Genomic DNA, 21,977 nt, shown 5'->3' on the forward strand with positions numbered 1-21,977 from the left:
TTCTTTTACTGACTACTTCCTAATTTGATCTTAATTTTCCTCTCTCTCGGAAGGGCTCCAACAGTTCTGCTACGGGACAATGGCCTGTATTCTGTCAACTGTATTTTAATAGAATGCTGATTGGCCAGTAGCCATACAGGAAGTATAGGCGGGACAACCAGACAGGAAGTAGAGGCGGGTCTATGAGAACAGGAGAATTCTGGGAAGAGGAAAGCCCATTCCTCTGCAGTCCTGGCCCAGCCACAGAAGAAACAAGATATGACTGCCTCGCTGAATGAGGTATCGAGCCATGTGGCTAACATAGACAAGAATAATGGGCTGATATAAGTTATAGGAGGTAATAAGAAGCCTGAGATACTGGGCCAATCAGTTTATAACTAATGTAGACTTCTGTGTGATTTCTTTGGAATTTAACAATTGTGGGAATTAGCAGGACAGAAAACACAGTTCCCTCCTGGACAAAGACTCCAGTACTTCCACCAGCCTCTGATTCTTTCCATCACCTCAACTCACCATGCCACTCATTTCCTGCATCCAGGAGCCAGGACCATTCTTTAAAGATTTCATTTTGCTGTGCTGGGTTTTGAACTCTGGGCCTTGTGTGTACTAGGCAAGCACTCTACCACTGAGCCACAGCCATAGCCCAAACATTTAAGCTTTGAGTGCCACCTTAATTTCTTTCATCCAGGTCACTAACTTGAAAACTTATTTCAATTTATTTATTTATGTTCTCTCTCTCTCTCTCTCTCTCTCTCTCTCTCTCTCTCTCTCTCTCTCGATTGCTATGATAAACACTGATTTACTTAGCTATAGGTTACAGTCTATCACTGAGTGCAGCCAAGGCAGGAGCTGAACCAGAGACCATGCAGGAGCAGTCTTTATTAGCTTGTTCAACTACCTTTCTTAAACAGCTCAGGTTCTCTGCCTAGGGGATGCACTCCCCACAGTAGACTGGGACTTCCTACATGAATTATCGATTCAAAATCTACTCCACAAATATTTCTAAAGGCCAGTTTGATGTAAGTGATATCCCAACTCTTCCCAAGTGACTCTGGGTTGTGTCTATAGCTGACGCTAACTCTGACCCCATGTATATGTTTTCTTAATTTAGGTACAGCCTTCTGGGGTTTTATTGAAAATTATCTGATTAAAACTTGTTCTTAAAAAATTTTATTTTTAAAATAACAATAATTGGCTACGTACCAAAAACTAAGTTAGAAAAGGAAATACAATGGTTAGAGATCAGATATATGTTTGATTTAAAAAAGTTAAAGAAAAAAAAAATGCTTTAGTTGAGAAAGGAATTTGTATGGTGGTAAACAAAGGTTGTTCCAAAGTGGAAATGTATGATACTAATTTTAAAAGATTGGATTATATTGTAGAAAGATTGTGAAAATGAAACTTAAAGTTGATCTAGCTGAACGGAACAAGCCCCCCCCCCCACGCTCCTTACTACAGAACGGCACCCAACATGGGTGTGTTACAAAGAAAGGAAAGAAGGAAGGAAAGAGGGAGGGAAGGAGGGAAACGAAGGCAAAGTCAGGTGGGTAAGGAAGGAGAATGGATATGACCAAAACATGTACAAATCTCATCTATGAGATTCCCATGTTGCCATGCCAACTGGTGCCATTGTTAAGGTCTTGTCTAGACAGCCATTTTGTTAAGACAAAGTATTTATTTTATAAAAAAAAGAATGTTTTTCCAAAATGAGTAAACCTTAAGAGAAAGTCAAAGCTTTAGTTAATTTTGACAATTTATTGGTGCTATTTTTCAATCCAATGGGCCAAATTTTGTAAATAAAATTAATATTAAAATATTTGTCCATTAGAATGACTTCCATGATCATATGTAGTTAGTAGGAATACCCCAAATTACTATTCAGGCAATGGATATCTAAAAAGCAAAGGCTTTGTCCAGTAGGAAAACATAGAATATAAAAATAAATTTTGTCTCATTTAATAAAAGAATAAAAACACAGTCCTTGCTTTTTGAAGCCATTTTTATGATTCTTAAATCCTTTCATAATTAGGTGTTTTCAAAATAGTTTGATATTTAGTATTTCACTTGGTATATTCTTTAGCAATAAAATAGTGTTACTTTTGGTTTTTAATGAACTTACAAAGTCATTAATCTTGTGTGCTTATTTGCTTTTTAGCTATGATTGTTTGCTTACCCAGAACCCCTGCCTTACAGAAAACTAGTTTTTATGTTTAGAAGATTCAAGTGTGAGGCTGGAGAGCTGGCTCAGTGCTTAAGGGCACTTGTTCCTCACAGGACTTACTACAGCCAGAAGAAATAAACTTGTGGTTTAAAAAATTAACTAGGTCCAACCAATTAAACATTATAAAAGACCCTACAATACACTCAGATGTTGAACAGAGTAACTTTACCTCCATTTACTCTAGCTAGAGATACCTGATTTGGTTCTTTTCATTAATTTATACAAAAAACACCAACCTCTAAAAACTACAACATCCATGATGTTGAGTGCTGAAATTTATTTATTAAATGGATATTTAAGGTGTTCTGCAGTACAATAAACTGGGTTTTTTAATTAAATGATATTTATATTTTGCTAACAAAAAGGAAATAGACAAAACTATAGTGACTCCTTATAGAGTCCCATTTCCAATTCTGCCATTAAAATAGAAATTTAGCTATGCCTATAAGGACTGTAACATTCTGACTTTTGGGTGATGGGGGTAGTGCTTGGAATTGAACCCAGGACCCTCATGCATTCTAGGCAAGCATTTTATTCTTATGCTACATCCTCCAATTAAATTTTAATTTCTAACAAGTCTAATCTCTTGCTTCTATCATTGTTATTAGTATTTCGTGCATGAAGCAATCTTGTTAAAAGAAAGTTAAAAGGAATGCTATATTAGTATCTAATTTCTTTTACAATGTTGCTTTCTATTTAGTCTCCTCTACTAAATCTAGCTTAATACCAATATAATAAAACAGATCTGGCCAGTAGTCAACAAATAAGAGCTATGGTAACTTGAATATTAAAAATCAATCTTTCCTAGAGTTAGAGTCAGCCACTCCACCCAAGGTTATAGCTATGGAATTAAGATGGCCAGAACAAAAACAATAATACAAAAATCCCATTAGATTTCAAAGATGATAGATTTGTTTAAATACTATAATTATAAATAAGATAGTTCACAGAGTATAAGTAACTGTAATCACTAGGGCAAATATATAGTCAATCTAGGGCTTTCTGTTTATTTTTTAAAAATTATTTTGTTGGGGGCTGGAGACATGGCTCAGAGGTTAAGAACATTGCCTGCTCTTCCAAAGATCCTGAGTTCAATTCCCAGCAACCACATGGTGGCTTACAACCATTTGTAATGGGGTTTGATGCCCCCATTACACACAGACAGAATATTGTATACGTAATAAATAAATAAATATTTTTTAAAAAGCTTTAAAAATTATTTTGTTTTAATGCCCATTTCCTTCATGCTATTAGCCCAGACAATGTTCTTCGTTATTTTAATTTTTGATGTGTTACTCTTAATATAAGTCACATGTCAAATACAGAGGGCTTTAAAAATGTCTGGAATAGAACAGCCAGTAGATTTTCATAATTTGATCCAGAGTTGTTTCCTTAAGGGCTCAAACAAGCTGTTCCCCTCTCCTGAAGATTGCTGTCCTTCCTACTATCCAGCCTCATCTACCTCAGAGGCTAGAATGCATTTCCTAGCAACATGGAACATGAGTAATATTTAGTAAGTGCTATGTGTCCCTGCCCATGTATAATATGCAGCTTGGCTGGCGGGGACAGCAGCTGCACTTTCAAACTGAGCCTTCTCCAAGATTTGTTAGAAGTGAAGTGGAGAAGTTAGACCCTTGCAAACTATTTGGGACCATATTTGGCCCTCTTAGTGTCCATTTATTTAAGAGCTGTCTACTGCTCGCCTCTGTAACTAACCTAACAGCTTCATGACCGTTAGACAAATCATGTCGACTGTAGAAGCGGAGCGCTAGTTTCCTTTGGGATGTACTGATTTAGTGGACCGCTAGCTTTCACAACTCGAGAGCAAAGGGCGTCATCAGATATACCTGAGGGCTGTAACCCATTCTCTGGTGTTTCCACCAAGGTAATAGTAAATAGTTTCCTTGTTCTGTTATTATAAAAACTTCATCAAACCATTACTACATTGGTACATGGAATTTGGGGTAGCCTAATCTGGTCTCCTGGTCATGGTCACTCACCTTTGTCTCCAGAATGAACTCTCTTTGAGATGGGAGTTGTGTTTTGAGTCGTTAGTTTGAATGCCCCAAGCAGCAGTTGCCAGCCTTTCTCATCTTAAGCTAATTTGCTTTCTTAAGTCTTTCATGAGCTTTATGTGCTATTCATTCCATATGTACTGAAAATATAGTAGCTCTCAATGAATACAAGCTTCAATTTCCTGACACTGACTAGGTAATGGGGCTGTTATAGATCAATGGTAGATTATAGGGTCCCAGGCAAAGTCTAGGTTCAAACTCTCCCTGCCCACCTTCAGAGAGAGAGAGAGAGAGAGAGAGAGAGAGAGAGAGAGAGGAGAGAGAGAGAGAGAGAAGGGGGAAGGAGAAGAGAGAGAGAGAGAGAGAGGAGAGAGAGAGAGAGAGAAGGGGGAAGAGAGGAGAGAGATTGCTAATTTCCTGGGCTTCATTTCAATCAGGGGCCTGTGACACAATGTATTTAGTATTACTGAGCATTTGGACCTGGACTGTAAACTGGGAGCTCCTGATGCTTAAATCCAGCGAATCCTAACCTAGCACTTGATCTAAGCGAAGATGCAAGGAAAAGTGCTGTTATTAGCCAAACCTGGTTGTGTACTGAAAATGAAAACTGTTAGGAAAGTAAATATGTCTTGTTTGCTTACTGTGACCAGGAAAGATTCCTGACCTAGAGCCTTGCGATTTCACTACCTACCCAGCTCTAAGACATTCCAGGATAGCAACCTGTTTCATGACGTTTTCACGACTAATGGCTTTCAGTAGCTGTAAAATATATATAATATACTTCGTTCAGGCAGAGGAAGATGCTTTGTGAACAAAGACCACAAGGATGTGAAATGTAAGGCTTTCGGGGAAGGCGGGGATCGTGATGGACTGGGCAGAGGTGCGAAGGAGAGTGGTGGGTGGGAAATGAAGCTGAAAGGTACACGTTGGCAGGGCTGTTGATGAGTAGATCAACCGGGGACCCTCAAGAGCCAGAAGCTGGGCTAGTTCACCGCGGGTGGAGATACTACCGCGGTATTTATTATTCCGGCCCCGGGGGCTTGAGCGCAGGAAGAAAGCTATCAGAATAACCCTAGAAGCCCTGGGAGCTGACTCGTGCGTCGTGAATGCGGACGTGGCGGTTAGGGGGGCCACGGTCAGCGGGCCGCGCCCACACGCCCAAGAGCACAGAACTGGGACTCAGAGTCGCCACAGGCTGGGCGACCCGAACTGGGCGGGAATCCGGCCCACGCAATTCGGCGCGCTCGCGGGGACGTGGCGCTTTCAAGCCAATCACGGCCGCGCTGTTGTGGAACCAATGGCAGCGAGGAAAAGCTACGCATCATCAGCGGTATCGCTGGTGATTGGTAGGGAGGCCGCCGACCAGGCGGATGGGGGCGGGGCGATGAACCTTTTCCGGTTGGGCGGTGCTTGTGCGCGGGAGTTGAGCCCCTGGGTGAGCTTCGGCCACCGTATCCTGCGGCGTGGAGCTCCCGGGAAAGGTAAGCCCCGTGGTGCCCGGTGGGTCCTCGTTTGCCCTCATTCTGTCCGCCTTGTTCCCCGTTCGGGGTGGGTCTTCCTCGCTCCGGCCTCAGTGTACTCGAGCGGGCCCGAGACTCCTCTCTGTCCCCTGGCTCGCCGTCCCGCAGCTTCTCGGAGAGGGCTGTGGCCCAGCAGACTTTGACTCCCGGGCAGTGCGCTCTCCTGGGCACCGTTTTGTGCCTGCCTTCGCGCGTTTTTGTTCTCCGCCTGGGCCCCCTCCACTCACAGTGTTCCCGGGACTACTCTTGTTTCCTGAAGGTCGGAGAGAATTGGGGAGATTTATATCAGCTCCCTGCCACCTTTCACAGGCCTGCTGGGAGCTGCCACCCCGCCCCAAGGCCTCATCCCGTGAGTGGGTTGTAAGTGCCAAGAAAGAGAGTTTGCTGTCTTACAGGGTGTAGGAAGGTGGAGAACAGAACGAAGAACACAATGTCGTTATTTTAATAACGGCTTGTTAATTGAGAAAGAAACGCTGCGCTTTTTTGTGTTTGGCCGAGTTTAGTTATTACTAGAAAGCAGTTTTCACACGTTAGTTAGAGAACTAATTACCTTTAAATGTCATGTTTTTTGCTCCCCTTTCCCAAGAGCTAGTTCGGATTTTTTTGCGTGCTGTATTCAGAAGTGACCTTAATTCCTTATAGTTGCTGTAATTAAGAGTGATTTGTATTTTGTAAAGTTTCCTTTTGCATGACTGGGACAATTCAGTGGATTGGTGCTAAAACTTTTGGGTCCAAATTCCTAAGCTTACAAGGCCCCCTGGCACAGGATTTTTTTTTTTTTTTTTTTTTTTTTTTTTTTTTTTTTTGAGAATTGCATTCACTTCCTGTCGTGGACTGTCAAGTCAGCATTAATAAACTGGGACTAATGACCCTCGAGTTTATTTAATTGAACTTGAAAGTAGAAAAACTTGGATTGACTGATAAATTATTCCGTGCTATGCCTGAAAGCTATCCCGAGACAAATATGTATTTGACCTCATTCAGTTAGATTGAAGTATCAAGCAGTAGCCAGCTCTGAAGAACAAATGAGGGGTGAGAGCTAACCTGTAACTGTTGTGTCAAAGGCAAGTCTGTTTAGGCCTAATCTGACAGCGTTTCAAGGGGCTTCAACAGGATATTTTGTAGAATCAAAAGTTGGAGCTGTGAGCTCACAAAAAAGATGGAATTCATCTCGGCATCATGCTCAGTCTGTGTTTGGCGCCATTCATCCAGTGGTATGTTACATATCCCTTTGATGGGGTTTTATTCCGTTGCCTCAGTGCAGGAGACTAGTGTGTGAGCATTAGCTCCATTTTTTTGTAACACTGGTGTGACAGGGTGTTTCTGGGATAGCCAGGAAGAGTCATGGGAGATGCTTGATTAAGATCCTGGATTCTCTCTCAATGAATGTTTGTGGGTTTGTTGTTGGTGTGTGAAAGAAAAGGTCTCACTATGTAGTCCTGGCTGGCCTGGAACTCACTATATATAAACCAGGCTGGCCTCGAACTTCCCATCTCGACCTCTCGAGTGCTGAGGTTAAAGGAGTACACTACCCCTCCCTGCTTTTCTATGAACTCCTAAATATAAATGCTGTTGTTCTGTAACATATATTAGAGTTAAATATATTAATATTTATATATTATAAATACATATATTATTAGAGTTATATGAAATAACATGAAGTTTTTTTTAAGGTACATTTATTATAGAACCGGGCGTACACATGCCATGGCATGTTATGTAAGTCAAGGGAGAGAGATGACATGTAGGAGGCTGTTCTCACCTCCCACCATGGGTTCTGGGGTCCAGCTCAAGTTGTTGGGCTTTACTGGCTCAACCATCTTGCCAGCCCCTGAAGTCACATACTCGCCTATACCTGGCATTTGGCCAGATCTAGTAATGGAAATTGGGAGTTGGAAAGCACAGCAAAACCACATTGTTGCTAAATATCAACCAGTTAAGCCAATAAAATATCATATATATATATGACTTTACATTAGGAGCTCTAGAGAGGTAATTTCTATTAACTTATACACAATCTTAGTGGTGGCACATGCCTGGAATCCTAGCATTGGGAAAGCCCATGTGGGGGGATTGCCTCAAGCTAGCGGCTACCTGGCATAGCGAGTTCTGGGCCAGTATGAGAAACAATGAAACCCTCCCCCTTCCCCCCCAAAAAAACCAAGAAAGAAAGGGTGGAATTGAGGTGGCTCAGCCACTGCAGGTGTTTGTTCCCAAGCTTGACAACCTGAATTTCATTCCAGTACATACATGGTGCAAGGGCAGGACCAATTTCCCAGACTTGTTCTCTAACCTTAGCTCATATATGACCACATGCATGCACACAAATAAATGTTAAAAAGCCAAAAAGTAGAATCTCTGAGAAGACTAAAGAAAAACAGTATAGCTTGTGGTCATTATTGTGGAGTGATACAAGCAAGAAGTGCAGACTTCTTTGAGCTTGAGATACAGCCTTAGTGGCTAGCTAGGTCTTTTCATCCAAGAGCTTGTGCGATTGCTTCCCCCCATCTAAGATCTTAAAATTTTAGGCTTTTGACACTGAAGCAAGATCAGGCTAAAATAACTACCAAATTCTCAAAGATTTATGCATGCTAAACATATACAACAGAATCCACTACTAGACACCAAACCTTTTTTTCTGTATATTTTGTAGAATAACTTGAACCATAGGTTATATATTAAAATTTTAGCCCAAAGGAAGTCTCCCCTCCACCCCCCGATTTTCTACAACCTTTTTTCATCAAGTAAGTTGTTTTTGTTTTGGGTTTGTTTCTTGAGATTTTATTTTGTTTATGGGTATTTTGCCCCCATGGCTGTGCACCATATGTGCGCAGTTTCCAAAGAGACCAGAAGATGGAGTAGGATCACCTGGGAATAGAGTTACAGACTGTTGTTTAGCCACCATGTGGGTACTGAGAATCAAACCCCTGTCCTCTGGAGGACACTTAAACACTGAACCATCTGTCCAGCTTCAAAAGTAAGTTGATTGTGTGGCCAGAAAATTTTCATTTGTGCGTGATTGCTTTGGTTGTATGACTAATTAAACCTGGTAATAGTTTCAGTCATTCTCAGAGCTTTAATAGCCAAATTTTCCACTTTTATATACTCAGCCCTCTTGTAATCTTGCACTTGATTAATTGGAATTTATTGGGTAAACTAGTGTAAATTGACTGTCACTAGAAAAGTCAAGATGATTTGTCATTATCATGCCTTTCTGGATATCAAGGGTGATTTGACTTTTATGTGATAATCTATGTTAGTGGTTCTTATATTAAAGTCTGCAAGTAAGGAATACCAGATAGATAACAAGGTCATTTTTATTTCTAGATTTCACACCCCAAGTCTTAAGATAGTTAAGTATAATGCTGTCAAGCTGTCGATTCCCCATGAGATAAAGTAGACCTTTAAGCCCTGCGTCTTCCACTCTGTGATGGAGAACTTCCTTCTGCTGAATGTCCAAAGTCAGAGAACTGCAATTTCACCGCCACACCCACTTCTCCCACTTGCTAGCATTGAGCAATGGGTCTTTGGTCATCTGGAATAATTGTGGAATCTCTCAGACTTAATGTTTCTGAAAGGCCGAATTTAACATAGACATCTAAGCTGACAGAAAGGATAGGTGAGGTTGGTGCTAAAAAGTTAGAGCTTTCAGGGAAACTTTATTTCTTGAAACAGGGTGCATATATTCATTTATATAAAATATAGCACTTCTAAACATGTCTTGATTTGTACTAACCATATTTTAATGCTTATTAGTCCATGTGGCTTGTGGTTACAATACTAACTAGACCTTTTGTTTTGGTTTGGAAACTGCATCTCAGCTGTAGCCCAGGCTGGCCTGGAATGTATAACTTGCTGTTGTTTTCTCTCTTTCTCTGTCTCTCTGGGGGGGAAGGGAAGGTGGGGGTATCAAGCACACATGAGTGCCAGATTCAGCATGCATGTGCATCTGTATGCCTATGGAGGTCAGAGTATAACTTTGTGGAAGCAGAGTTCTCCCCTTTTGCCTTTATCACCGTTCAGAGATTGAACTCAGGTTGTCAGACAGTGACTTCACCTGCTGAACCATCTTGCCACGCCATAGTGGCCTCTTGCTTCAGCCTCCCAAATATTGAAATTACAGGCACTAGCCACTACACGTGACCTTTTTTCTCTCTCTAAAGAAAAAAAAAATGATCAATTTAATAGAGGAGGGTAAGAATTTGAGATACAAATTTGTAAATCATTTGATAAATGGGGGATGAAATAATACCTTTTATAACCTTTGGATTGCCCTTGTAGATCTTGTGATAAAAGCTCATACAGCTATGTAGCTCATTTATGTGTATCATTTTTTCATATGTTAATATGTACTTAAAGAAAATGGGATGGAGAGATGGCTCAGTGGTTAAGAGCACTGCCTGCTTTTCTAAAGGTCCGGAGTTCAATTCCCAGCAACCACATGGTGTCTTATAACCATCTGTAATGAGATCCGGTGTTTTCTTCTGACCTGCAGGCATGCATGCAAGCAGAATACTATATGCATAATAAATAAATCTTTTTTTAAAAAAATAGGGGAATGAGATATTATTTTTTTCTGTCATTTGATTATAGAGACAAAGATACTTTAGAAATGAACTCCACAAAAGTATTTTTACATGCCTTGGATAAAACTCTGTTTTGTTTATTATCATGAATAGATTTAGATAAATCTAGTACTATCAAATTTTGTACAATCAAATATGTTTTGATTGTGTGTCTTCATGAAAACAAAGAGGCCTTTTGTCATAAATTCTAATAGAATTTGGTATGTGTGGACATAGAGAACGTGTGTGTGTGTGTCCTCTGTTCTATCTGTCACTTTCCACTGCCTTATTCCTTTTGAGACAGGCTCTTTCCCTGAACCTGGAGCTAAGTTAGCAGCTATTAAGCTTCATTCCCCTGGACTTCTTAAGCTCCAGTCCACAGACTGGCCCAGCGAGCACTCTTACCCACTAAGCCATCTTCCTTACAGAACAGTTTTTTAAATAGACCTTATTCAAAATACAAATTTCTTTCTATTCTCTACTGCAGAGATGGAGACTGGCTAGGGTTGTTGTCTTTGCCAGGTGACTGGTCCTAGTGACTCTTAGGCAGTTTAGTCAGTGATCAGAGAGAAAACCAGATTTCAGGGTGACCGTGGATGTTAAGGAAACAGAAGTGAGCGGAGGTGTGGATAGTGTGGGTGAATTAATGGCTGTCAGGGAAAGTCCCTGGAATCGGAGTTTCCGATGCGTGACAGCCACCTTGTGGGTGCTGGGAATCAAATCCTGCTCCTGAAAAGAGCAGCAAGTGCTCTTAACTAATGAGCCACCTCTCTTCTTTTTTGTTTGTTTGGTTTTGTCTTTTTGTTTATTTTGTGTTTTGAGACAGGGTCTCACTATGTAACCCTGGCTGTCCTGGAACTCACTATACAGACCAAGTTGGCCTCCACTTACAGAGATCCTTCTTCTGCTTTTGCCTCTGCCTCCTGAGTGCAGGAATTTAAGAGCATATGTCGCCATGCCTGACTGCTTTTATTTTTAAGGGCTTTTATATAAGCATGTCCATTATTAGCTGTGCTAAATATTTTCTTAGTTTTGTAATTTAGAGGGCTCTATAAATCACTTAATAGTTTAAATTCATAAGTTCACTATTTGAGGGTTACGGGAAAATAGACACATTGAAGGATGTAGACTATGTTGGCATATTTAATTTCTTTATTCCTTAACACAGCCCTCTCCCTTTGCTCTGGTTCCCAAAACTTTGAAGCAGAACCAGCTAGAGGTGTTTGTGGGGTGTAGTTGGATTAGCAACCTCTAAGTTAGAAGCTTTGCTGAGAGAATTTTCTGATTAGTAAATTCTTGCATATACATGTGAGTGCTTACCCTGGTTAGTTTCACAGGTGACATCCCCAGGAAAGGAAAATCATCTATGCCTGGGTTTAAGCTTCAGGTTAGGGCAGCATGCTGTATTTAACTTCAGAAGATGTAGCAGTCCTGACCACTGTAACCTTGTATTCATTTCTTGGGGATGTTATAACAAATTGCAACAAATTAACTGATAGTTTTGTTTTAATTACTAGTTGTCTGTGTGATAAGGGTATGTACTTGTCAGAGAAAGGCCTTGTGTGGAGCCAGTTCTTTCTTCCACCTCTAGGTGGGTTCCGGGATCAGAGTCCAGTCATCAGACTTGAACAGTAAGCCCTGTATCCCTGCGATATCTCACCTGCCCCTGAAGTTGATGTCCTCTAACCCTTTCAGAGACTAAAATTCAAGCGACGGTCTTGGTTTGGCCATTCTCTCTTTGAAGGCTCTTTCCCGACTCTCCTCACTTGTTACCAGAAGTCAGCAGTCTTTGGCATTCCCTGACTCATGTGTATACTTCAACCTCTGCCTCTGTCACACCACAACGTTCTAATTCTGTGTCCAAATTTTCTTTATTTATAAGGACATCCATCTTTGGACCCACACTAAATGAGTATGACTTCATTTTAACTTGATTAGAGCTGCAAGGACTGTATTTCCAAATAAAGACACGTTCAGAGATACCAGAGATGAGGCAGAGTAGGAGAGGAATAAGAAGTGCTGTAAAATTGCCAAGAACTTATTTTCAGTGATGGAATGGGGCACGGACGTTCAACATTCATTTTCACAATGAAAGATTAATTAAAATATGAAAGTCCAGGAAAACTATTCTCTTTGATTTAATTTTAAGGTTTTGTTTCTTGAGACCTTAGCCTCTCTAGTAATAGAGTAAGTTGATTGTTAAGTCTGTGAAACGGTTTTTTGTTTTGTTTTGGTTTTTATTTTTTTAAGACAGAGTTTCTCTGTGTAACAGACCTGGCTGCCTGGGTTTAAATGCCTGTGCCACCATGCCTGGCTTGACACAGGTTTTTAATTGATAGCTTCTCTGAAATTTTTCAATAGAGGTCCAGCCTTGTGTTTATTAGATTTGCCTGCGACTATGAACCAAGAGACTGGAGGTGCCGTCAGGAATCTGTACTTTGAATAGTACCTGGTAGCCTTTGTGTCTGAGCAAGTCTGGGGATACGACTGTGCAGATGAATGGATAATGGTGTTGTTATTTGTGAATGGACCCAAGGTTAGCCTGTGTGAGAAACCTATGCTATGGAACAAGGAAGCCTGGTTCAACTTGAGAGATTTTAAGAATTGATTTGAGGGGGGGGTACATTAAGTCTTCTAGGTAATTCTATTATTCAGCTGTGTTTGAAAACCAGATCACTGATAAAAGTACAAAAAGCAAAGGATTTAGAATCAGGATTTAAGATTTGTTCTTTCAGTTTTACCTCTTGACATCTTGAACAAAAATTTGGTGTCCCTCGAAGAGAAACTATAGTTGTTTGAACTCTAAATTCCTATAGTCATAAAGGAAACTGGTGAAAATATCCCACTATATGGACCAGAAATCTGATAACCTACTGTACTTATTTAGGGATTAAGTCAAAATATTTAGGTAATATGAAAGACTTAGCTATGTGTACATACCAGATTAGTAATTTAATTGGGACGTGTTTTGATTTCTTATTATCGAGCATACTGCCTTCTGTGTTAACTCTTTCTTCTTCCGTTAAGATAGGTTGTCATGGACCTGCGACAGTTTCTTATGTGCCTGTCCCTATGCACAGCCTTTGCTTTGAGCAAGCCTACTGAAAAGAAGGACCGTGTACACCATGAGCCTCAGCTCAGCGACAAAGTTCACAACGATGCTCAGAATTTTGACTATGACCATGATGCCTTCTTGGGTGCAGAAGAAGCAAAGAGTTTTGATCAGCTGACACCAGAAGAGAGCAAGGAAAGGCTTGGGTAAGACATCTATTCTCAGCCAGGGCAGGAGTCCAGGGGGTGAGAAGCACCTTTAAAATCAGCTCATTCTTTTTATTTTCTGGTTCAGTCACTAATAAAGCTGTACTGAGTTCTGTCTGTACTGAGTACTAACAGCAGAATCGCTACCACTAAAAAACCTAATAAAATCCCTTTAATACACTTCTCCACTGAATAACAGTATGCACCTCATTCTTCTGTAGTGTAAAGTGAAAGCAGCCTGTAGGCCTGGAAAGATGGCTCAGTGGTTAAGAGCATGTACTGTTCTTGTACAGGACCCAGATTCGGTACCTAGCACTCTTATCAAGAGTTATCTATCTGGGACCCTACGAGAGACATACATAGATCTAATCTACATGGGAAGTAGAAAATGACAAGCTCTCCTGAGTAAATTGGGAGCATAGGGACTATGGGAGAGGGGAAGAGGGGAGCAGGGAGGAAGAGGGGAGCAGAGAAAAATATGTAGCTCACTAAAAACAATTAGAAAAAGGAATTCTCTGTCTTTAAGTCCAGCTCCAGGGTATCTGACGCCTTCGAGAACCTAAGGATACCTGCACTCATGCGCACATGGCAGCACACGGGCACATGTACACATAATTCAAAAATAACAAAAAAACTGTCCTGAAGTAACCAGTAGTAATGGACCCAGCCTAAGCTTTATCATCTTGATTCCAGAACCGTACATGGGGTTCTTAGTTCTACTGCTTTTAATTTTAAAAAACTTTCTCTAATTTATTCAATGATGCCCAAGCCAGGTAATGTCTAGGTACCTAATAAACTAGAAATTGGATTCCCTGTTTCTGTAAAGTTTATTATTTCTCCAGGTGTCCTTTAATAAAAATCAAAATAGCCATGGCCTTTAATAGGGGTGTCCAACCTTATGACATTGTGATGTGATGTTGTCATCTACAACAAAACTGGGGTTGGAGTTCAGCTCAGTGACAGAGCACTGCCCTGTGTGTTCAGGGTCCTGTACTTGATCCCTAGTACCTCAGAAAACAATAATAAGTAAAGACAAAAATGAATATACCAAATAATGGCCTTACTTTCAGAATTAGAATGGTTTTTGGTGATGGTGCTCTAGTCAAGTTTTGTGGCCCTAAGCAACAGCTTAAAGACTTCAGTAGTGAGGTTGGAGAGGTGGCTTGGTGTGTAAGAGCATTGACTGCTCTTCCAAAGGACCTGGGCTCAGTTCCCAGCACCCATGCTACAGCTCACAACCATTTGTAATTTGAGTTCTAGGGGGTTCAGTGCCTTTCTTCTGCCCCCACTGCACACATGTGATGCAAAGATACATATGCAGGTAATCTTCACTCAGTAGAACACTAACTGGCTGTTTCTGGAGTTCTAAGCATGTCTTTTTTGGTTCTTCTAAAACTCAGATTTTTATGAAGATGCAGGTCAATTCTGTGAACAAAATTCTCCTGAATGTCATTGGTACAGCTTTGTGGACTGTTCTCAAGAGATTATGTAGCAAGTTGTGCCACGCTGCATTTTTTTTGCCATCGTGTGCAATACTATAATTGTAAGCTATTATTGTAGAGTTTTCTTTGATGAAAACTTAAATAACAATTTATTTATTCCTTGTGTTACCTGCTGACTAAAGTGTACAGTGTTTTATTCTTCAGCAGTGATAGAAGTAATAAAATGGCTTTGCTATATTGAATGAACCATACCTCAACATTTGAAGACGATTCACAAATTCATATATCAGAAAGCCAGTTTTCTTTCTAGGTTTCTTCTCTATCTTTGAGAGACCTCGCTTGCTTTTAGTTTTAACCTTATAACTGTGCTAACATTTGGAGCTAAAAAAGAGCAGTCCATTGTGGGTGCTCTTAGTCCTTTATGACATACCTATTGATATTGTATATGTCCAACCTACATTTTGGTTTGAACAAGTCTCTGCAGAGTTACTCTTGAATCATGGATGACCCTTAGGTTTGGGTCACTTAGGGTAGGACTGTAGTGGGCCCTCTGACTTTGTGGGTTGGTAGAATCACTTATCTGGCCATTTTCAGTAGAGAAAGTGCTGGGTTTTTTTTTCATCAGTAGGTATCAAAATTAAGCACATTGGGCAAGCTGTGTATAATTAGAAAAAGTGAAAAATCCATGTTTTTATACAGTGTATAATTGAACTAAATAGTTTGCTTTCTCCAAACTTTAGAGGTAGTGACAGACGTCCCTCTTGTATGCAGTGATTGCCTTGAAAGCACAGATCTCAGGTGAAGCCAGGCATTGATGGCACACAACAGCACTTGGGGAACCTAAAGGAAAGGGATTGGTGATTCAAGCCCAGCCTGCGCTACATCGTGCAGTTCTCTTCCCCACAGAGAGAAGAATCCCAGATAAACTTTTATTATAGCATTTTAAAACATTAGTTTGGTAGCTAACTGTTAACCAAAATTTACAAATCATAGTCGTCATCACCACCACCCACCCTACCCCCGTCATTCTTTAAGAGAGTAATTATTAAGGAGAAAAAACATTTTCTATAGGTTAAAAATTATTCCTAGTTTTGAAATCTTCAATAATATGTAAAAGACCACAGGAAACATTTTTAGGAAAAATTTAGAAGATGATTTTCAGTATCTATCTGTTAAAAATGTTGACAAGTAGAACTTTTTTGTTTGTTTTGGGTTGGATTTGATTGGGTTTTTTTGGCCTTTTGAGATAGGATCTCATTATATGGACCAAGGTGGCCTCCATCTTGGAGTTACTTGTCCACTTTTGCCTACCAGTGTTGAGATTTCAGGCATATCTCCTGGGTGCTAGGATTTCTTTTGTTTGTTTTTGTTTTATGAGACAGGGTCTTACTGTATAACCTGTGTCTGGTCTAGAACTCACAGATTCACCTGTGTTTTTTGTGTTTCTTTTTTTTCTTTTTTTCTTTTTCTTTTCTTTTCTTTTGTGTGTGTGTGTGTGTGTGTGTGTGTGTGTGTGTGTGTGTGTGTGTGTGTGTGTGAGTGACAGGGTTTCTCTGTGTAACAGTCCTAGCTGTCCTGGAACTAGCTCTTGTAGACCATGCTGGTTCCAGACTTACTTAAGGTGTTTATTACTGTGAAGAGACATCATGACTATAGCAACTCTTAGAAAAGAAACATTTAATTGAGGGAACTCATAGTTTCAGAAATTCAGTCCATTATCGTCATGGTGGGGAGCATGGCAGTGTGCAGAGATGCTGGAGCCGAGAGTACATCTTGCAGGCAGCAGGAAGTCAACTGACTGTCACATTGAGGGAAACTTGAGCAGGAGACCTCAAAGCCTACCTCACAGTGACATGCTTCCTCCAACAAGGTCACACCTGCTTACAGTGCCATTCCCTGTGGGGACCATTTTCTTCCAAACCACCACAACCTATCTTTGCCTCCTGAGTTTAAAGGTGTGTTCCACCATGCTTAGCTCAGTGCTGGAATTTCAGGCATGTGCTGTTATACCCAGCTTTTTTCTATTTTGCTTTATTAGTCTGTGTGTGTGTGGAGGGGGTAACAGGGTTTTGACTATCTTGGACCACCCCAGAATTCACTATGTAGCTGAGGATTGCCTGAACTTCTGATGCTCCTGCCCCTGCTTCCTTAGTGCTACATAGGTGGTGCCACTGCCCTGGGTTTCTGTGGTGTTGGGGTTGAGCCCAGAGCTCCATGCATACTGGGGGAGCATTTTCCGAATGAGCTACCGTCCCAATCTTTCACTTAACTTTTTTAGATGTGTGTTATTGTATGTGTGTGAATCTTGTGCCTGCATTTATGTGTGTGCACCACAGGCATGCCTGGGATCTACAGAGTTTAGAAGAAAGTATCAGCTCTCTGGAATTGGAATTATAGGTGGCTATGAGCCACCATGTGGGTTTGGAAAACTGAACCTGAGTCCTCTGAAAGAAGAAAAGTGTTCTTAACTACTGAGCCGTCTTGCCAGCCCTTATTTTCTCTCAGAGGTTGTTTGTATATACACAAACACCAAGTTATGTGTGACTCATGAAATAAAATATTTACTAACTTTCCAAAAGAAGTTTGTCAACTCCTGGGTTAAGCGGGGGGGGGGGGGGGGATACAGAATAGGATACTGTTAAACCAGCCACCTTTGTAAGAGAAACCTCTTGATACCAGCCAGCCCACTTGGGCATGGTCCCTTATACTATAAATGCAGCTGTAAAGCCTGCGCTCACTCTCTTGCCAGCTCTCACTTCCGACTGCTAGACTCTGTTCCTGTTCCCTGTTCGTGCAGGACTGTGATCTAGAACAGTGATCTGTGAGTCTCCCCTAAATAAGTAACCCTGTATCATACGGGGGCAGGGGAGAGACCTCTTGAACAGTCATGTACCTATTTTATCTGAGCGGTTCTTCAGGGTATTTATAATAGCTTAAAAATACCTTCAGGGATCAGGAGCGGTTTTGATACTGTGCCTTTTTCTTAGTAGTGGCACCATTGGTAGCAATACCATTTGAACATAAATTGGATCCTATTATAGATAATGCAGAAGTTTTCTTAATTGTTGACGTTATTGAAATTCTCAGAACAATTTACCATGCAGGTGGAGGAAAGTGTTTAGGAGGTGCCATCTTGGTGTGTTCCCTTTTCGATCAGTGTTTTAGAGCTGAGGCTAGATTATACATTCTCTGAGGGAAGGTGCTTGTGTCTAGAGTTAAATAATAGAGCTAATGCTGTATCAGTATGAGTCTGTTTATAGTCTTGCTGAGGAACTCTGATTTCTAATCACTTTCTCAGGCTCTAGTCGTGAAACAACCGCAAACTAAGGAAGGGCATTTGCTTCCAGTGTGCATAGTTTTTTTCATCAAGCAGAGAATGTGCTCATTGCTCACCGTGGCTTTTGGTACGGAGTTCCCATTGTAAACTGGACTGCTTATTGTGTGGCTTTACTGCGTCCTCCAGAAACAGGAGGTTTTGTCATGAGCATTTACTTAGTGGTGCTAGAGATCAAACTCAGCTCTTCACAAACACCAGACAAGCACTCTACTCCTGAGCCACACGCAAAGCCCGTAGACCTGTGTTTAAATCCCTAACTAAAATGACATATCTAGAAGAAAGAATCTTATAAAGGAAATAGAGCCGTACTTTACCCTTGTTGTCTGCTTTATAATCTGCCTGCTAATAACCTCTCAGCTTATTAACAGTCTTAGAGCTAGGAACACGTATTCTTTCCATATCCACAGAGTTCTGTTTTTGTGGCTATATGTAAAAATCCAATTCCTGTAATGTATAAGAACTACTGGCATTTTTAAGATTCATGCCTCTTGTATTCATTTGTTTTGTTTTGTTTACAGTTATCTTGCCTTAAAATATATGTGATCTGGGTTGTTGTTGTTTTTTTTTAAATGGGGTCTCACTCTTAATAAGAAGTCTATGTGTTTTTAACAAAAGGATAGCTTTTTCTAAAAGCAATTAATTTTTTATTTTAAGGTCTGATTTAGAGATCATAAATTCTAAGGAAAACATTGTTAATGCTAGTGATTATTTACCAAGAGGTATGCCTTCTCTTATAAACATAGTAAAGGAAAATATACAAAGATTTACATCATGTTTTATGTAAAAGTGAGAACCCGTGTGGACATGGGTCTGCAAATCAGACTCAGACCTAACTGAAAAGATGTCTGGGTTGACTTTAGGACCCAGTGCACTGGCCATGGTCTAGTCACTTTTTCCAGATGGCTTGTTACAAGCCAGGAACAGGCCAGTAAAGAGAAAAGTGATCATTTTCTGTTTGACAGTTTTGTCTTGGAAGCTTTTTATTTTCTTCTAATTTTTATTTTTATTTCTGTGTGTTAGCCCTGGGCAACACCTGTGGTCACAACACACTCCTGGCAATGTCCAGAGACTTGTTGCTTTTTAACTTGTTGCTGGATTTCTCTGCATTTTCTACAGAAAGATTGTAAGTAAAATAGATGGCGACAAGGATGGGTTTGTCACTGTGGATGAACTCAAAGGCTGGATTAAGTTTGCACAAAAGCGCTGGATTCACGAGGATGTAGAGCGCCAGTGGAAGGGGCACGACCTCAATGAGGATGGCCTCGTTTCCTGGGAGGAGTATAAAAATGCCACCTACGGCTACGTTTTAGGTAGGTCGCTACTATCTGGGGGAAAATCCTTATGGACCTGGCCCTTGAAACGCAACTGTTTTGTCTTGTAGAATGATTGTAGATAAAATAGACGCGGATAAAGATGGGTTTGTGACGGAGGGGGAGCTGAAATCCTGGATTAAGCACGCCCAGAAGAAATACATATATGACAATGTTGAAAACCAGTGGCAGGAGTTTGATATGAATCAAGACGGCTTAATCTCCTGGGATGAGTACAGAAACGTGACTTATGGCACTTACTTGGGTAAGGGGCGAGATGTCAGGCTGGCCGAGACTGTGGTCTTGAGTCAAAGAAACAAATGGGTCAGACAGGAAAGAGGGTTACTGTGCCTGACTTCAGTAGTTGATTCTGACTTGGCTCCCTTTGTTTCATTAATTTAAAATTTGTATATTATATATTTTAAGTTTTGATTTTGATCCTCTGAAGTTTGACATTTATGTCTTGAGCACTGCAAATGTATTTTGCCATTTTTTCCTTTCTGTCTCTCATATAAAGATAATTTTTAGAGTAGATTTCATGTAAAAGACTGTATCGTTCCAGCAGTGCAAAACAAGAGGCCTTGCCTTGAGCTCTCTCTTAACCATAGTACTATTCAAATTTTGGGCCTGAAATTCAAATCAAATTAGATTCTTTCATGACTGGTGAGAGTAAGTGAAACCATTAGGAATGAATGGAGTAAATTCAAATAAGATAGCCATCAGTGTGTCATGCTTACTGAAGTTTAGAAATGAAAATATCCCATTTGTTTTCTCTGGCACATGGGTATATATCAGCCTGCCTTGCAAATGCTTCAAGGCAAGCACTGCTTTGGTTGCTTTGTTGTTGATTTGGTAGCCTTTTTGTTTGTGGGGCTACTGGTTAATAGTATCTTTAACTTTGATGCTTTTCTGCTTGCCTGCTGCTGAACTCCAGATGGCAGTCTTACTGAGCTGATGAGCAGGGGTACTTTTATTCATAGAGATTTCTGTATTGTGTATAGTTTCACCTTGAGGCATGAAAATATAAACGGTACTTTTTGTGCTTTAACCCTGGAATTAGACAAATTAGGGTTACAGAAATCATTTTCCATCAATGACTAACAGGAGTGTGTAAAGGCTTGTTTCCCCACCAGATAGCCAGCTGCCGTGTTAATTACAGGACTATGCATTTCTGGTGAAGAGACTTATTCTCATTCCTAAGACTAAAGTGGCAGTCTCTCAAGGCTTGACACTGAGCCAAGAACCAAACATATCCACCAAATTAAGAACATGTGTATTAAGAACCTAGCACAGATGGAGAAGCATTCCATGTTTCTTGCTCTCTGGCTGAGACCCAGCACCCTTCTGACTTAATCAGAATTAATTATAAATATGGAGCAAAGGATAGACTAGACTATCCGTGATCTCAACAAAATGGTGTGCTAATAAATCTCGGCTCAGGCTCTGGTACACCCTTGCTGGCCAGAATTCTGCTTCAGCTGTGTATAATTATGTGCATAAAAATCTGTTGAGAGCTTTCTTGCCTCAGAGGGCTGATGATTCAATGTAATGGGTATTTCTACTGCCCGAGACTGCACAAGGCAAAGCACTACTAGCTCAAGAAGTAATGTCTTTATAAGGCCCTTTCCCAGGAGGGCTGGGTGACGAGCCCTCGGGGGTAGCAAGCTGGCTTTAGACAAGTGCTGAGGAGTCTTGTGAGAATGTGTTCTTGATTTGATTTGAGTTTGTATAAATCATTTCAGCTTTTAAAGACTTTTCAGTGATCCCACCTTCCTCAAAAGGAACATTTGTACTGTATGCACTGTCTCTCTCATAAGTAAAAATAAAAGATAGCAAGAGTGGCCCTGCTTAGAGCAGAACCAAAGGCTTAAGCAAGGCCAGCAAGGACTGTAAACTGGTGTCTGGTATGGATGCCACACTTAAAGTAGTCCGGCTACTTGATTCTAGTTGCTGTGTGTTAGTTACCCCAAGAAAGGAGACAAAGGGCTCTTAGGAATCTAGTCTGAATGTATAAGTTGACTAGCGCTACATAGTTTAACTGAAACTTAGTGTTTGTCTTTAAGAGACAACTTAGTGTTTGAGAAATAAGTTATTTCCTTCTATTCTTCATCTCTAACCTATTTGACTTCACCTGTGCAGAGGCCCACAGCCTTGTGTGATTCTACCGCTTACAAAATTCTTGATCAACAAAGAAGCTTCAAGCTGCTTTGTTTTCAGAATAGGGCAGGTGGGGGAGGGGGTTGTTGTTTGTCTGTTTGCTTGGGTGTTTGTTTGTGGGAGTTTTTTTATTTGACTGGTTTTGGAGTTTT

The 21,977-nt window shown here is 40.6% G+C and overlaps 1 protein-coding gene across 4 annotated transcripts in view; it reads left to right on the forward strand.

Annotated features, from left to right (window-relative positions):
* The first annotated feature begins 5,633 nt into the window (after positions 1-5,633).
* Calu (calumenin) overlaps positions 5,634-21,977 on the forward strand; it is a 29,133-nt gene continuing 12,789 nt past the window's right edge. The window contains exons 1-3 of one of the 4 annotated variants that reach the window (XM_005365738.2): positions 5,634-5,717; positions 13,353-13,579; positions 19,475-19,668. In XM_005365738.2, coding sequence (XP_005365795.1) covers positions 13,359-13,579; positions 19,475-19,668 — 415 coding nt within the window. In that variant the 5' untranslated portion in view covers positions 5,634-5,717; positions 13,353-13,358. Of the gene's footprint in view, positions 5,718-13,348; positions 13,580-19,474; positions 19,669-19,739; positions 19,934-21,977 lie in introns of all 4 variants that reach the window. The other 3 variants (XM_005365741.3, XM_005365739.3, XM_005365742.3) reach the window with 3 other exon arrangements.

This window comes from Microtus ochrogaster, unplaced genomic scaffold, assembly GCF_000317375.1.
Source record: "Microtus ochrogaster isolate Prairie Vole_2 unplaced genomic scaffold, MicOch1.0 UNK4, whole genome shotgun sequence".
NCBI classification, from domain to species: domain Eukaryota; kingdom Metazoa; phylum Chordata; class Mammalia; order Rodentia; family Cricetidae; genus Microtus; species Microtus ochrogaster.